Source organism: Lithohypha guttulata, assembly GCF_036872675.1.
Source record: "Lithohypha guttulata strain CCFEE 5908 chromosome Unknown scaffold_3, whole genome shotgun sequence".
Classification (NCBI taxonomy): Eukaryota; Fungi; Ascomycota; class Eurotiomycetes; order Chaetothyriales; family Trichomeriaceae; genus Lithohypha; species Lithohypha guttulata.
In genome coordinates this window covers 1301548-1315964 of record NW_027042752.1, presented here as the reverse complement: position 1 = coordinate 1315964, position 14417 = coordinate 1301548, and the positions used below count along the sequence as shown (strand labels likewise).

Sequence of the window (14417 nt, the reverse complement as noted above, 5' to 3'; positions counted from 1 at the left end):
CTCGCAATTCTATTTCTGCTTCTTCTGATCCTGTCCTATAAACCTAATAGCATCCTTAGCGAAAAAGTAGCTCAACCCACTCCAAATCGTAGTCCCTGCAACCAACCCCATCCACCCCTGAAAGACACCCCACAGATTCCAAGCCTCCACAAACGACACAGGCAATACAGGCAGCAACACAGCATCAGCCACCAACAAAAACTGCAACAACGTATTAATCTTACTGATCTCCGTCGGCCTCACCTCCGCACTAGGCAGACTAAAATCCCAATATCTCTTCATCGTGCGCGGATGCGGCAAGCTGATCCACCGGAAATACAGCGCTGACAATAGTAACCCGCCATCGCGACCTAGGATGATCAGCGTCAGCCACCAGGGGAACGTCCCGATTGCGTAGAGGGAGATGGTGGTTAGTGTCATGAGCAGTTTGTCCGCGAAGGGGTCGAGGATCGAGCCGAGAACTGTGCCCATGTTGTAACGGCGGGCGAGAAAGCCGTCGACTAGGTCGGTGATGGAGGAGTAGGCGAAGAGGGTGAAGGCTAGGGCTGGTTGGGAATGGAGGAGGGCGTAGGAGATGATTGGGGCCGTGAGGATGCGGGTTGCTGTGAGGATGTTGGGGATTGTGTAGATGTTTTCGTGGAGTTCGACGGGGGTGAGGCGTTGGAGGAGTTTTGGAACGGGATTTGGTGTGTCGGTTGCTTGAGTTGTTGTCGTAGTCGTTGTGTCTGGGGTTGAGGCTTGAGCTTGGGAGGAGTTATTGGCTGATTCCGTGGGGTCGACAGGAACCTGCGGCGCAGTGCCTTCTTTGGCATCTTGCTTCGCGGGTTTCCCCAGGCTGTGTATCCACGAGAACGACCTTTGCTGAAATGAATATGTGCTTCGAGCAGTCACTCTGCTCAATATCGAGCTCTGGCTCGGTGAAGCACGTGACGTTATGAACCATCTCTGGTTTATGTGTATGTTCCGGTGGTATGGGGAAGCTATATGACGGTTTGGTGTAGCACTCAGCGACCGGATCTGATCATGCCATGTAGTCGAGCATTGTTGAAGCCTCGGTGTATTTGTAGACAAAAGAGGAGTGTGTCGCGTGCTTCGCATTATAAATTTGAAAGGTTGTGCCATGACATGTTGCTCAATGCACGAGCTATCGGTTTACGATAGAGCTTGGCCTCAAGTAGACTGGGCGCAATACTGGTTCAAATTTCGAGGGGCCGCGTGGTTGAGTGCAGTAAGAATCTCGACGTGCAACGAGTGATGAATTGTTATTTGCGAAAACAGGTTGATACGGAAGCTGTTGTTAGGGGTTATAATTCGCGGATAAACATTCCGCCGAGCTCTGCTCGTGGACTATTCTGTAAAAATCGGAGGAGAAAGCAACCGCTTGCACGACGCGTAAAGTTGCATAGCCAACTACTACTTGGATGGGGCAAATCGAAAGTACGAGACGACAATTGATAGTACACGTACAGACAGGAACCTACGATATAAACAATCTACACGACTACGTATCACACATCAATACCCTATCTCCAAGCCTTTGCGCCTCGCTATGCATATCCAAGTCATCATCTTTAATCGTGTCATCCTGCGGCAGCGATTGCACCTTCAGCATCAGCTCGCTGAGCATGCAGTACATCTGCAGACGCGGGCAACTTTTGAACATTCACAGCTGCTTGTGGTCGTCTTACATGCTTGAGTAATCTCAACGCACCTGCCGGAGTGACACCTTCCACTCTGCCAGCCATGCCAACGCTTGTGGGTCTGACCATCTTCAAAACCTCTTTTTCTCCCATGCTGAGACCGAAAACTTTGTCGTAATCCAAGTCCTTGGGTAAGGTCAATGCCTCGTCCTTTTCGAACGCCCTTGCGTGCTTGTCCTGTTGGACCACGTAGGGTGCATACGTCGCCTCGATCTGGACCCTCATCTTTGTGTTGTCATCGTAATTCGCCGCCAGCTCGGCCTTTCCCAGTTTGTCGAGGACAGTGTCAATGTCAATACCAGGCAGCCGCAGCATGTCAACTGCAGTACGATGCGTGGAATCAACTCTAACGCTAAAGCCCATATTCAGCCATTTCTGTGTGGACAGCTTGTGTGTATCCAGCAGATTTTGCAAGTCCTGTAATGTGTCCTTGTTGGTGGAGAAGGCAGACCACCTTTTGCTGCCTACGACGCCCGCGTTTCTTCCCTTTTCGGTCAATCGAAGGTCTGCGTTGTCAGATCTGCAGCTCATCCGATATTCACTTCTTGTGGTGAACATGCGATATGGCTCACTAACACCCTTTGTGATCAGATCGTCGATCAATATACCTATGAATGCTTCAGACCGCGACAATGTGAATGGTTCTTTCCCTTGTGCTGAGAGCCCTGCATTTATGCCGGCTACTATTCCTTGAGCAGCAGCTTCTTCATAGCCTGTTGTGCCGTTGATCTGTCCAGCCAGGAAGAGACCTTTGATCAACTTCGTCTCGAGGGTCGGAAATAGGTTTCGAGGATCAATATAGTCGTACTCCACACCATAACCAGGCTGCAACATCTTTACGTTCTCGAGACCTCTCACTGTCTTCATAAGAGCGTACTGCGCATCAGCTGGGATAGTCATGCTGACACCATTAGGGTAGACCACCTTGTTTGGTTCAAGACCTTCGGGCTCTAACCAGATCATATGCTGCGACTTGTGACCGAATCTTATGATTTTAGATTCTAAGGAAGGGCAGTATCGTGGGCCTCTGACTGTTTCCCTGATGTGTATTGACTTGTCCAGGTTCTCTCGGACTATTGTATGCGAGGCTTCATTTGTGTATGTTGCCCAGCACGAAAGCTGTCCTTCATCGCCAATCTGTACGGTACTGTTCAGGTAGGAGAAGGGATGTGGAGGTGAGTCACCAGGCTGCGGCTCGAGAATGGAGAAGTCTATAGTGTCTCGATCGAGTCGTGGAGGAGTACCTGTCTTAAGTCTGCCAAGCTGGAAGCCAGCATCTCGTAACGATTTACTGAGACCGAAGGTGGCGGCTTCACCCATCCTTCCAGATGGGAATGCTTCCAAGCCAATGTGTATCTCACCACCTAGAAACGTGCCTGTAGTGATGACAACCTGCGACGCTGTAATGACTTGACCATCTTCAAGCCGTATCCCTGTGATCTTGCCAGTAGAAACTTTGTCGTCCTCAGGTATGTCTTCTTTCGACACTATAATGTCAGCCACTTTTCCTTCCAACACGCTCAGCCCAGGAGTGGTTGTGATCTCTTCTCGCATGTATCGTTTGTACAAATCTCGATCGATCTGAGCTCGTGGTCCCCAAACAGCAGGACCCTTCTTGCGATTGAGGATTCGGAACTGTATGCCAGCTTTGTCAATTATCCTTCCTGCAACTCCATCCAGGGCATCGATCTCTCGTAGCATAGTACCCTTGCCTATACCTCCGAACGATGGGTTGCAAGAGCAGACTCCCAGATTCTCAACAGATGGCGTGACCAGTACTGTACGTGCTCCAGATCGCGCCGCAGCAGCGCTGGCCTCAGTTCCTGCATGGCCACCACCAATGACCACCACGTCGAAGGGTGTATCTCGTGCTGGAAGATCTGTAACAGCCGCAAACGATCGTCGTTGGATCAAGGAAGACCGCACTCGTGGTGCATGGCCCCAGCATGGCAGCCGTGCTCTAACTTTCGACATGATGGATGATGGTATGCGACAGAAGACTAATAAGACATCCCATTTCGAATTGTCTAACTAGACGAGTTGCCTCAGGATTTCTGTGGAGCAGCTCTAAGCGCATGGTGGACATCAGCATCGCCTATTTTTTCCACGACTGCTTTACCACTCACAGGCAATGAATTGATTGACACTCACTAAGCAGTTTTTGCCACCATTCATCTTCTATATTGCCCTCCAGAGCGATCCCTCGCGACCTATGACACGATGAGATGGGGCTAGAATATCGTGCAGGTAAAACCTCACCTCTTTATGGTGCCCGACACCGTTGGTAGAAATTCACATTCGGAACACCGCCCTTCGTATTGTGACTAGGTGAATATTGTCGCGTCACTCATCTATCGACCAGCTGGTCTTCCTCAATTGAAATCTAGTGTGCATTCAAGATTAGTGGTACTAGCACGACTGCCGATGAATATTACGTTGCGCGATATTGCAGTAAGAGCTTCAGACCCAAATCCACGAGGCAAAAATACGGAGTGATGCACCAACACGAGAAGCTCCCATCGGGACTCGAGCGCGTTCATTCGTTTTCGATAGGTGAGTATGCGACTTATACGAATTACCAACGCATTTCTCGAAACTCAGATCAGGTCATCCACTTGCATGAAGACAATTCTCTTCATATTCCCAAATTCCACAGCGTCACTCTTTCTTCAAACATCACGACAGCCTTCTAATACAGGGCAGACAACGGAATGCAATGCGTTGGAGGTAGTTTGTTACATATGTTGGAAATGAGGGCAGGCTCTATCTGTTGTCGCAGAACGGACCGATTGCTTGTACCCATGCGGAGAACTCACTTCATGGGTAGACCGATGGCCTGTTCGAGGCGCAGTGTTACAAGTCATGTCAATCTCAAGGTGCGTGAACTTTCGCCAGGCGCGAGTTAGCCCAATGCCCCTGGTTTGTGTGATCCGACTGCAAGCGACAAGAACGAGTCTTCGGGCTTCGCCCCAGGGCTACTGCCTCAAATTACAAGTACTATCGAGCCGTGCGAGCTTCGACTAGTCACAGTCGTGTCATTACAGCCTTGTTTTGTGAAGGACTATAATCCGATGCATGCGTCCTCTGGGGGGTCTAGGTAGGTCGGCATGCTACAAGCCCGAACCTGGGACATCTCCCAGCGGTCACGAAAGAACAATAACGTGGGGGAGATACAGCACGCTCTTGCCATCACCTTGTTCCATTTCCCCGCCGCTCTTCTCGCGAGTGTCTAGTCCAGGCCTAATTAGCTCCACTCAGAGCATACAACGCCAAGGCAATCTTTGCCTAATGTCCGGAGGTGGCTGGAGCTTACCCCAGAAAGTGCATACCCCAGAGGCACATCTGATTTCTGGATGGGTACTTCCATGTAACCTACCTCGAACTGCTTCATGCAGGAAATGTCCATCCGTGTGTTGTAGATGCACGATCCGTCAAATATCGCGGGGAAGCTATCCCTCTTCCCCATACCCCATGCTAATCCTCTGGTTCCTTAAACACACCTTATATAATGATAAGTTCTGGAAGCTTGAAGTGCCTATCTGACTCCAGCGACCCTGTCTCCGGCTGTCTCCCATCATCAGTTGCGTCGACGTATCTTCCACCATGGCCAACAATTTGAGTTACAGATTCTTCAGCAAGGTTGTCCACAATGAGGCAATGCGAACAGATCCCCCTGAGATCTATGGCTGGAGGTCAACAGTCATAGCTCTATCTGCCGGATGGGGTGCTATGCTTTTCGGCATGGACTCGTCCATGATCTCGGGTGTGGTCGTCTTGCCACAGTTTCTACGAAGATTCGGCCTGGACAAAGCCAATGGTGCTGTCGCCCTTGCCAACTTGCAAGCCAATATTGTATCGACTCTACAAGCAGGATGTTTCGCTGGTGCTATCGTTGCGGCACCAATGGCAGACAAGCTTGGGCGTCGAGTGTCACTTCTTATCGCCGGAGTCATTGTGCTTGTTGGAGTTATCCTGCAGTTCTCAGCCTGGGGTCATCTTGCACCCATGTACGTTGGTCGCTTCATCAACGGCTTCGGTGTTGGTATCTGCTCGACCGTCGTCCCTACTTACGTGTCCGAAAATGTACCTCGAGGTATACGAGGTCTCCTCACTGGATGCTACCAATGGTTTATTGTCACTGGCGGCATGATCGCATTCTGGACGGTAAATTTACTTGTACAGATGCTCCAGAAACGGTTGCTAATCCTTCTAGAATTACGGTGCTGATCTGCATTTACCTGGCGACAGCGCTTGGATTGTTCCTTTGGCCGTGCAAGGTATTCCAGCATGCCTCCTTGTGGGCTGCATCTGGTACTGTAATGAGTCACCGCGATGGCTTGCCAAGCAAGATCGCTGGGAAGATGCTAAAAGGGTGCTCTCGCACGTGCGAAACCTGCCGCCTACACATGAGTATGTTGAACACGAGTTCAGTGAAATGGTTCGACAGCTCGAGAATGAAAAGCTCTTGATGCAGGGTGCTGGTTTCAAGGTCCTTATGAAGGAGATGTGGACAATTCCTGGCAATCGAAAGAGAGCGCTTATATCAATCACTCTCATGATATGTCAGCAGATGACTGGTGAGTGAGCGAGTTCCTGCTATTGTTCCCATACCAAATCACTATTTGATGATTGCAGCTGACCATTTTACAGGAACGAATGCCATCAACAGCTACGCACCACTGATGTTCAGGTATGCCAATCACCCTTTCCATCGTTTATCATAACGCGTACTTACGGGATACTCAACAGAAACATGGGCATCGTCGGAAGAAGTACGGGTCTATTCGCCACAGGCATCTACGGAATCGTCAAGGTAGTCTCCTGCACTATATTCCTCCTATTCTTAGCGGATACTCTTGGGCGCCGACGCTCCCTGCTTTGGACATCCGTGGGACAGTGTATATGTATGCTATTTATAGGACTTTTCATTCGGATCAAGCCTCCCGTCAGAGGCGTGCCAACACCGCCTGTTGGCTACGTCGCGCTTGCGTGCATCTACATATTTGCAGCGATGTTTCAGGTAGGTCTGAGTGGCCCCAGTTGAGGCTGACTTGCTAACCGGCGTACAGTTCGGTTGGGGTCCCGTCTGCTGGATTTATTGCTCCGAAATCCCCACGGCGCGACTTCGAGCGATCAACGTCTCTATGGCGGCATCGACTCAATGGTTGTTCAACTTTGTCGTCACTCGAGCTGTGCCTACCATGTTGGTCACAGTGGGTGCACATGGCTTTGGCACCTACATAATTTTCGGAACCTTCGCATTCACAATGTTCCTCTTTGTCTGGTTCTTCGTTCCCGAGACTAAGGGACTGTCGCTCGAAGCTATGGACGCGCTTTTTGGTGTTGTACCACATGGCAATGCATCGGTTGAGTCTGGCATGCGATCGGGATCACGCGATAGTCTAGAGAAGGAGGCAGCTACGCAGATTGAGACCATGAATAACAAGAGTAGCGAGCGGAACTGATGGAGGCTGATTCAGTCGTGCGCATTGGAACCGAGAAGAAGACAGTGAAGTTTGTATTTCTGGACGGCAATGCGCTGGTACGTATATAGGACCCGAGAGTCAGTCACGAGGGTCAGACGTGAGGTTCATTGACTTCGTTCCTTCTTTGATGGTTGTCAGAATTCGTCCCGAAGATGTGAGCAAATTGAATACATTGCGACTAGGCTTGCTTTATGGCAGGTCTACGTTCGTGCTGACTTTCACATGTCGTGGAGAACGTTGTTAAGATGAAGTGTCTGCGAGTCCACATCCCAAGGACAGGTATCCTGTATTTGGAGGCCGGCGCTGTTACGAACGCCGGACATCAAGCCCACCTGAATAAATCTGCTTTATTCGAGCCACAGTCTTGTTGCAGACACACGATCTTGTTGATTCGCGGCTCTCCTCTACCACATGTTCGATCCACGGCATCCGCGGTGTCTTATTTCTTTACATGGAAGGAATGATGAGAACATACTAGTTACTCGCCGTTTATTGCCGGGAGTGTAACTGTGCTTAGCAACCAGAGGCATGGTGGATTTGCACATCAGTGGAGAATCTGCGATTCAGGCACGCACTTTTTGCATGCATGGTTGAATCGCCTATCTGCTCCACTCAGGGGCATGAGCACTTCTTCATATTGCTGGATATCACAATGTAAACAGTCACACCTACAGCATCTTTATCATCATGGCTATCACCCGATATATAACCGCAGACCGAAAACGATCGTCATGTGTGGTGCAATTGGGAAACATCCATTGGCCCTCAGGAACAGCTCTCGCTAGAAGCTTAATTTCGCCCGAAAATAAACACAAGCTTTCAATGCAGCAATTATTTTCAGACAGCACTCTTCCTTCAACGCTTCATCGGCCGAACTGGGCGTGGAAATGGCATCCCGTCTCTGTTCACCGGTCTTGGCACATGGCTGACCAACATGGTCGTGACGCAGCTTCCACCGTAAACTTTTCAATCTTTTCAGCACAACGTTGGGTTTGACATCATTCGTTCGACAGGTCAATCTCTGCAATGCCGTCATCCTCCTTATCTCCTGCTCGCAGTCCGAAGGATTTGCACTAACGACCAAATGTTGGGGCACTCTGTTCGCCTTTCGGCTGGCCTGCATGTTTGGCTCGTGGAGCTTCTGCAGAATGGTCTTATTAATATGGTACCTTGTGCAGTCTGGGCATATACAATGCACAATCTGCACCCTGGATATAGAGGCGTTAAGTCCATTGTCACCCTAAAAGTGGACAGAACCATTGGGCTTGTGTTGTTCATCCCCCTGTTCTATTCTGACTCCCATACATAATTCAGACACACCTGGGAATTGCCCGTAAACATCATTGACCCAGATTTTCGCGTCCCAACTTAAGTTCAAGCGCTGACAATAGGTATCAATACTCTCCTTGCGAATCCTGCGCATACATCATGTGGGGACAGACGCCTGGCGGCGTTTTGTATCGCCAGCACACAAGAGATGGCGTCCGTGAGGGCGCGACGAACGAACTACACAATACTGCTTTCCCAAGTGAAGTCTACTCCAACGTGACTACCAGTCAACCACTACACAGAAGAGCCTCAAGCGAGGAAACACCTCAAGATGATTCTTCAGACTCGGAGGTTATATGGGGTGAAAGAGATGTTGGCAGACCTATCAGCACGCGCGAGGCCATGGCTGACTACGAAGAAATGAGACGGGAGCTCACACAACTAAACCTTCAGCGGACGAAGAGCAGGAAATCTTCACATGCTGGTGAACAAACGAACCTATTTCGTACTATAACAGGCTCAAGCTTGGGCAGACAAAAGACCTCGAAATCGAGGCGGCGCAGTGACGCAACTGCTGGTACTGTCGACGAAGAGGAGAAAGACGTGGAAGCACAAGATGGCCAAGGCGAGGAAGACTTTGATATAGGCGGCTTCTTGAAAGATGGTCATTTTGAAAAGAGAACACCAGAGGGTCATTCAGCAAAGCGGTTGGGTGTCCTCTTCAAAGACCTCACAGTCAAAGGTGTTGGTGCATCTATGATCTTTACAAAAACCGTTCCCGATGCAATCCTAGGAACATTCGGCCCAGATCTATATCGTATAGTTTGTCGCTTTATTCCTGCACTTCATGTCGGCAAGAAGCCTCCAGTCAAGACCATCATCAACAACTTCACTGGCGCTGTACGTGCTGGCGAAATGATGCTTGTCCTTGGCCGACCAGGATCTGGCTGCTCCACATTCCTCAAAGTGATTGCCAACAAGAGAGACGAATACGCAGAAGTGATTGGTGAAGTGAACTATGGTGGTATTCCTGCGGACGAACAGAAGAAGCACTTTAATGGTGAGGTCAACTACAACCCTGAAGATGACCAACATCTTCCAAGTTTGACGGTTTGGCAGACTTTGTCGTTCGCCCTTATGAACAAGACTAAGAAGCACGATCGAGATAGTATCCCCGTCATCATTAATAGCCTCCTGAAGATGTTTGGCATTGAACACACAAAGCATACACTCGTGGGCAACGAATATGTTCGAGGTGTCAGTGGTGGTGAACGAAAGCGTGTCAGCATTGCAGAGACCCTGGCGACCAAGAGTTCGGTGGTCACCTGGGATAACTCTACTAGGGGTCTCGACTCGAGCACGGCCATCGACTATGTCAAGTCGTTGCGGATCATGACTGATATATCAAACCGAACGACATTCGTGAGTTTGTATCAGGCTGGCCAGGGTATCTACGACCTCTTCGATTCTGTTCTAGTGATAGACGAAGGACGAATGATTTATCAAGGTCCAGCTTCTCGCGCTAGAAAATACTTCGAAGATCTCGGCTTTTTTGCGCCCGAGAGAATGACAACCTCAGATTTTCTGACTTCAGTTGGCGATCCTACCCAACGAAGATTCCAAAAGGGTAAGGAAGCTTCAACGCCAAAAACCGCAGAAGAACTTGAGACCGCCTTCCGCAAATCAGACATCTGCAAACAAGGCATGGCCGAGGTAGATCGTTACGAAAAAGAGATACATTCGAACGACCAGGATGTCAAAGACTTCACCGATGCGGTAGCGGAGCAGCAATCGAACAGCAAGCTGATGAGCTCTCGATCGAGCTACACTGTATCTTTTCCACGACAAGTCTGGGCATGCACCAAGAGGGAGTTTGACCTTTTCTGGAACGACAAAACTACCATCTATACGAAGCTATTTATCATCATCGCCAATGGTTTGATTGTGGGATCTTTGTTTTATGGTGAAAGCTTCGATACTTCCGGCGCATTCTCAAGAGGTGGTGCATTGTTTTTTTCGATTCTCTTTCTCGGTTGGTTGCAACTGAGCGAGCTGATGAAAGCTGTCTCTGGAAGGACCATCATCAACCGACACAAGGACTATGCATTCTACAGGCCGTCAGCCGTCGTCATTGCTCGAGTCGTCCAAGACGTTCCGATACTGGCAGTCCAAGCAGTGATTTTCACCATCATCTTGTATTGGATGTCAAACTTAGCACCCGATGCTGGCAAGTTCTTCATCAATCTACTCTTCGTCTACACATCCACTTTCTGCATAACTGCACTTTATCGCATGTTCGCCGCATTGAGTCCCACCATAGACGATGCCGTGCGATTCTCTGGCACTGCACTCAATATCTTGATCATCTATGTCGGCTACATTATTCCCAAGCAGACTTTGCTACAAGACAGGATATGGTTTGGCTGGCTTTTCTGGACTAACCCTGTTGCATATGCATACGAGGCCGTGCTGACCAATGAGTTTAACGGAAGAGTGATGGACTGTTCACCTTCGCAACTCGTGCCTGCAGGACCTGGTCTTGATCCTCAATATCAATCATGCGCCTTGACAGGTTCGCAACCAGGAAGTACTACGGTGACTGGTGAGAACTACTACTCGACCTCGTTCTCATACTCTCGATCGAATTTGTGGCGCGACTTTGGTGCTCTCGTCGCGTTTACCATACTCTATATTCTCGTTACAGCTATTGCGACCGAATTGTTCTCCTTTACTATTTCTGGCGGAGGTGCATTAATCTTCAAGAAGACCAAGCGAGCGAAGAACCAGATAAACCAGGAAGAAAAAGGCAGTGCATTAGATGAAGAGAAAGTTGCAGCTGCTCAAGCAAGTTCCCGCGACTCTGGTGCAAGCTCAGAGACTGTGCAGGGCCACAATTCAGATGGCAACAAGGACGATATCACCAATGAGATCGCTCAGAGCAAAAGTGTTTTCACTTGGGAGAATGTGTCGTACACTGTGCCTTATCAAGGAGGCACTCGACAACTCCTGAACGGCGTCAATGGATACGTCAAGCCAGGAATCATGATTGCCCTGATGGGTGCCTCCGGCGCAGGAAAGACGACTCTGCTTAATACCCTCTCACAGCGACAGACCATGGGTGTTGTGTCAGGTGACATGCTTGTTGATGGCCAAGCTTTGGGTGTGGAATTCCAAAGAGGTACTGGATTCTGTGAGCAAATGGATCTACATGAGATGACAGCCTCTGTTCGTGAGGCTTTCGAATTCTCTGCTCTGTTGCGTCAAAGCGCAGACATTCCAAGGGAAGAAAAGATAGCTTACGTCGACCGCATTATCGAACTACTCGAGCTCGAAGACATCCAGGACGCCCTCCTCATCTCTCTTGGTGTTGAGCAGCGTAAAAGAGTTACAATCGGTGTGGAGCTAGCTGCGAAGCCACAGCTTCTGCTGTTCCTGGACGAGCCTACTTCTGGTCTTGACAGCCAGGCTGCTCTCAGCATTACTCGATTCCTGAAGAAGCTGGCCCATGCTGGCCAGGCTATTATCTGCACTATCCATCAACCCTCATCAGTCTTGATCCAGGAATTCGATATGGTGGTGGCACTAAATCCCGGTGGCAACCCCTTCTACTTTGGCCCGATTGGTGAGAATGGCTCCGACGTTATCAAGTACTTCGCCGCCCGTGGTGTTGAATGCCCACCTGGTAAGAACGTTGCAGAGTTCCTTCTGGAAACAGCTGCAAAGGGTCGTAAGAACCCAAAGACGGGCAAACGCATCAACTGGAACGAAGAGTGGAAACAGTCCGAACAAAACAAGCAGATGCTGGCTGAAATTCAACGTCTGAAAGAGTCTCGTTCAAAAGAGGTCGCCCAAAATGCATCACAACAAGACAAAAAAGTCGAGCGTCAATTCGCAGCACCTGTTTGGACACAGACATATCTATTGACGAAACGAAACTTCATTGCACAATGGCGTGATCCTTCCTACCTATACGGCAAGATTTTCGTGAGCGCCATCATTGGTATCGTCAACGGCTTCACCTTTTACAACCTCGCAAACGACATCGCCTCATTACAGTCCCGTCTCTTCTCAGCTTTCTTGATCCTTTTCATACCGCCCACCATCGTCAACGCAGTAGTGCCGAAATTCTACATGAACCGCTCACTCTGGGAAGCGCGCGAACACCCATCGCGAATCTACAACTGGTTCGCCTTCTGCACAGCACAAATCGTCCCCGAAATACCATGGGCCATCATCGGCGCTGTTGTCTACTTCCTCATCTGGTACTATCCCGCCAACCTGCCTCGCGACAGCAGCACAGCCGGCTACGTCTTCCTCATGTCAATGCTCTGGTTCTTCTTCCAAGCATCCTGGGGCCAATGGATCTGCGCCTTCGCACCCGACTTCACAGTTATCAGCAATGTCCTCCCATTCTTCTTCGTCATGGTCTCTCTCTTCAACGGCGTTGTGCGTCCTTACGAGCAGATCCCCGCCTTCTGGCGCTACTGGATGTACTGGATCAACCCGTCTCAATGGTGGATTGGTGGAGTCCTCGCTGCCACTCTAGGCAATATCGAGATCCGCTGCGCAGAGGGCGAAAGTACAATCTTCAACCCGCCTCCAGGCCAGACCTGCGGAAGCTACGCCGGCCCCCTCGTGGCTAACATGGCATCGGGCTATATCACTAACCCCGAAGCCACAGCCAACTGCGGGTACTGCCAATATGCAAACGGTGCCGAATACCTCGCGACGTTGAACATCAAACCTGGCGACAAATGGCGCGACTTTGGCATCTTCCTTGTCTTTGTGATTAGCAATTGGGCACTGGTTTACTTCTTCATCTATACTGTTAGAGTCAAGGGATTCACCTTTGGCATGGGACCGCTGTTTGGCAGTGTTGGGAAGGGTGTGGGTGCGGTGAAGAACCTGATTCAGAGGAAAAAGAAAGGCCAGGAGCAGGAATAGACTAGATTAGACGTTGAGCTTTTCGGTAGTGTATAATATCTTTCACCGTGTTTCTTGCAATTCCTACTTTCTTGTGGAGCCGCTCAGCTCGACTGCGTGTTCTTCATGTATGTGTGCAAGTAGACATTTGATAACTCAGGCTAGAAATCCTGATAGGGGTAAGTAACAGACACGACAGAGTGGTGACAGCACCGGAGTCAATTCTGGGACTTCTGACACCGAATCAACGTGGACGAGAAAACGAACATGGTAGTGGACGACATATAGCAGGCTGCATCACAATGCAAAAGGATCGAGTAGGAACAAGAGATGATTCAATGACCAGCTTGAGTTGTAACCATTCTATCATTAGTCTATACTTTCGAAACACCTATACGCAACGCTGAACATGCTGTATCTCATATGGTTTATAGACAGAAGGTATTAATGTGCATTTCCACCAGTGTATTATAGCCTGAAACCGCAAGCAATCCTTCGAGCTTCATCTGCGTGCAACCGCATCTCAGAGTTGATGAATATCAAACGAAAATCTTACAAGAAGACCATGGCGCCGAGTGACAATCCGGCTAAGGCCATAAATGCTTGGAGAACGACCGACTCGTTGATACGAACTGGTAGCGAGGCGGTCCTGGTACCAGCAGCTGATGATGTCGCAGCAGAAGGGCCGGATCCAGTAGAAGACGCAGCAGATGCAGAAGCAGAAGACATGCCACCTGTTTGAGGTAAGTTTGAGGCACTTCCAGTCGGGGTCTGTGATTCGCCAGGACCGTTCTCTGTGCCAATACCACTGCTTATCCCCGAAACAGTGATACTGCCACTCGGAACCGATATTGAGGAAGCGGGATTCATACCTGAGACTGCGACAGCACCCATTATTGGCAATGGAGCACTAGGATCGATTGTCCATGCACTAGTTCCGGCCGTGGACGTTGGACATGCTGGGGGGGAAGTGGTCACTGTTGCGGCATATGCCCTCGAATCCACACCAGTAGGATTCAGTGTAGCCCATTGCTGTTTC

At 49.7% G+C, this 14417-nt stretch overlaps 4 protein-coding genes across 4 annotated transcripts; 2 read left to right on the top strand and 2 right to left on the bottom strand.

The window, feature by feature from the left end:
• Positions 1-9: 9 nt before the first annotated feature.
• Positions 10-1122, bottom strand: LTR64_004259 (uncharacterized protein; the record flags this gene model as incomplete). Its single annotated transcript, XM_064898606.1, has 1 exon — positions 10-1122. One exon carries the CDS (start codon positions 1120-1122, stop codon positions 10-12), a length of 1113 nt encoding a protein of 370 aa, XP_064754563.1.
• A 379-nt stretch (positions 1123-1501) lies between these two features.
• Positions 1502-3674, bottom strand: MTO1 (Mitochondrial Translation Optimization; the record flags this gene model as incomplete). Its single annotated transcript, XM_064898605.1, has 2 exons — positions 1502-1636; positions 1689-3674. The coding sequence occupies 2 exons, from the start codon at positions 3672-3674 to the stop codon at positions 1502-1504; spliced, it is 2121 nt and encodes a 706-aa protein (XP_064754562.1).
• Positions 3675-5303: 1629 nt separating this feature from the next.
• Positions 5304-7165, top strand: LTR64_004257 (uncharacterized protein; the record flags this gene model as incomplete). The annotated part of the gene is made up of 5 exons (XM_064898604.1): positions 5304-5864; positions 5914-6277; positions 6351-6390; positions 6450-6720; positions 6770-7165. 5 exons carry the CDS (start codon positions 5304-5306, stop codon positions 7163-7165), a joined length of 1632 nt encoding a protein of 543 aa, XP_064754561.1.
• A 1449-nt stretch (positions 7166-8614) lies between these two features.
• SNQ2_1 (ATP-binding cassette transporter snq2) lies at positions 8615-13399 on the top strand (the record flags this gene model as incomplete). Its single annotated transcript, XM_064898603.1, has 1 exon — positions 8615-13399. The coding sequence occupies one exon, from the start codon at positions 8615-8617 to the stop codon at positions 13397-13399; it is 4785 nt and encodes a 1594-aa protein (XP_064754560.1).
• Between the last annotated feature and the right edge of the window lie 1018 nt (positions 13400-14417).